This window comes from Penaeus monodon, chromosome 27 (genome assembly GCF_015228065.2).
Source record: "Penaeus monodon isolate SGIC_2016 chromosome 27, NSTDA_Pmon_1, whole genome shotgun sequence".
NCBI classification, from domain to species: Eukaryota; Metazoa; Arthropoda; class Malacostraca; order Decapoda; family Penaeidae; genus Penaeus; species Penaeus monodon.
This window is the reverse complement of record NC_051412.1, coordinates 18236776-18237765: the sequence shown is the minus strand read 5'-3', so window position 1 is coordinate 18237765 and position 990 is coordinate 18236776. Positions and strand designations below refer to the sequence as shown.

Genomic DNA, 990 nt, shown 5'->3' with positions numbered 1-990 from the left:
TGGTCGCCTGTCATGGAACGCGTCGTGCCCTTCCCTCCGAGGGCGGCGCCGCCCGTGCCGCGGCCGATTCAGGGCGACCAGCTGAGTGTGTCCAGCATGAACAGCAGCCTCGCCGGCCACACGTATGAGCAGGTCAACTTCGTCATAGAGCCTCCCATCTCAGAGGGAAGGGAAAACGAGTACGAACTCGATAACGTGGGCGCGCGAGGGGAGGCCTTTCCTTCTGGCATACACGAAAAAAGTTCCTTTCGGGAGAACACGCCCGAATTCCTGCGGCCGATGACCCCCCCGTGGCAAGACTCGGCCCTAGGATCAAGAAGGCGTCCAAGCGACGGCCAGTGTTGGCCAGATCCACTGGAAAAAACAGCAAGACAACCCAATGTTATCCCAGGTCAAGACTCGGTCCAGGCATCGGGGAGGCGACGGCCCTCGAGCAAAAGGAAGCGGAAAAAATCACGGTCTGCGGCGACCACAACAGACGATTCTTTAGTCAGCAACAGTGGCTTTCAGCAGGATCTCCATCTAATGAAGGAGGACAGCGTAGAGCGCTTGGGAAGGCGGGGATCCTGGGAGGAAGTCAGGAGGGTTCCGCCGGCGTTGTCTTATAACCGCAGAAGCAGTTCTTCCACCATACCCGAAGAGGCCCGCCCTCCCGTCACAAGTGCGAGTGGCAGAAGCAGTGGTTTGCGAGGCACGCACACCCTAACCATAGACAAACCTCTAACGGTGGTAGTCAGTGAGGATAATTTGCAGATGACGAGCTCTGTCTCGGTAAGCTTACCCATCTATCATAACGCCTCCTCCTGTGATGATGACTCGGGTCCATGTGAAGCGCCCAGAGAACTAGCAGAACCAACAGCAACAAAAGACGTAAAAATCATACACAGGCTGCTGGATATTGTAAATCAGGAACAAGCGAAGGTCACTCACTCGCCGCCGGGCCAGAGGAACAACGTTCGCCGCCGCGGCCTTTACGTCCCTCTCGATCCC

At 57.2% G+C, this 990-nt stretch overlaps 1 protein-coding gene across 1 annotated transcript in view; it reads left to right on the top strand.

Moving 5' to 3' along the window:
- The window catches only part of LOC119590638 (adenomatous polyposis coli protein-like), a gene marked incomplete in the record, with an annotated part of 64935 nt that overhangs the window by 19703 nt on the left and 44242 nt on the right, over positions 1-990 (top strand). Inside the window, 1 exon segment of the mRNA XM_037939317.1 lies at positions 1-990. Within this exon segment, the coding sequence (XP_037795245.1) occupies positions 1-990 (990 nt within the window).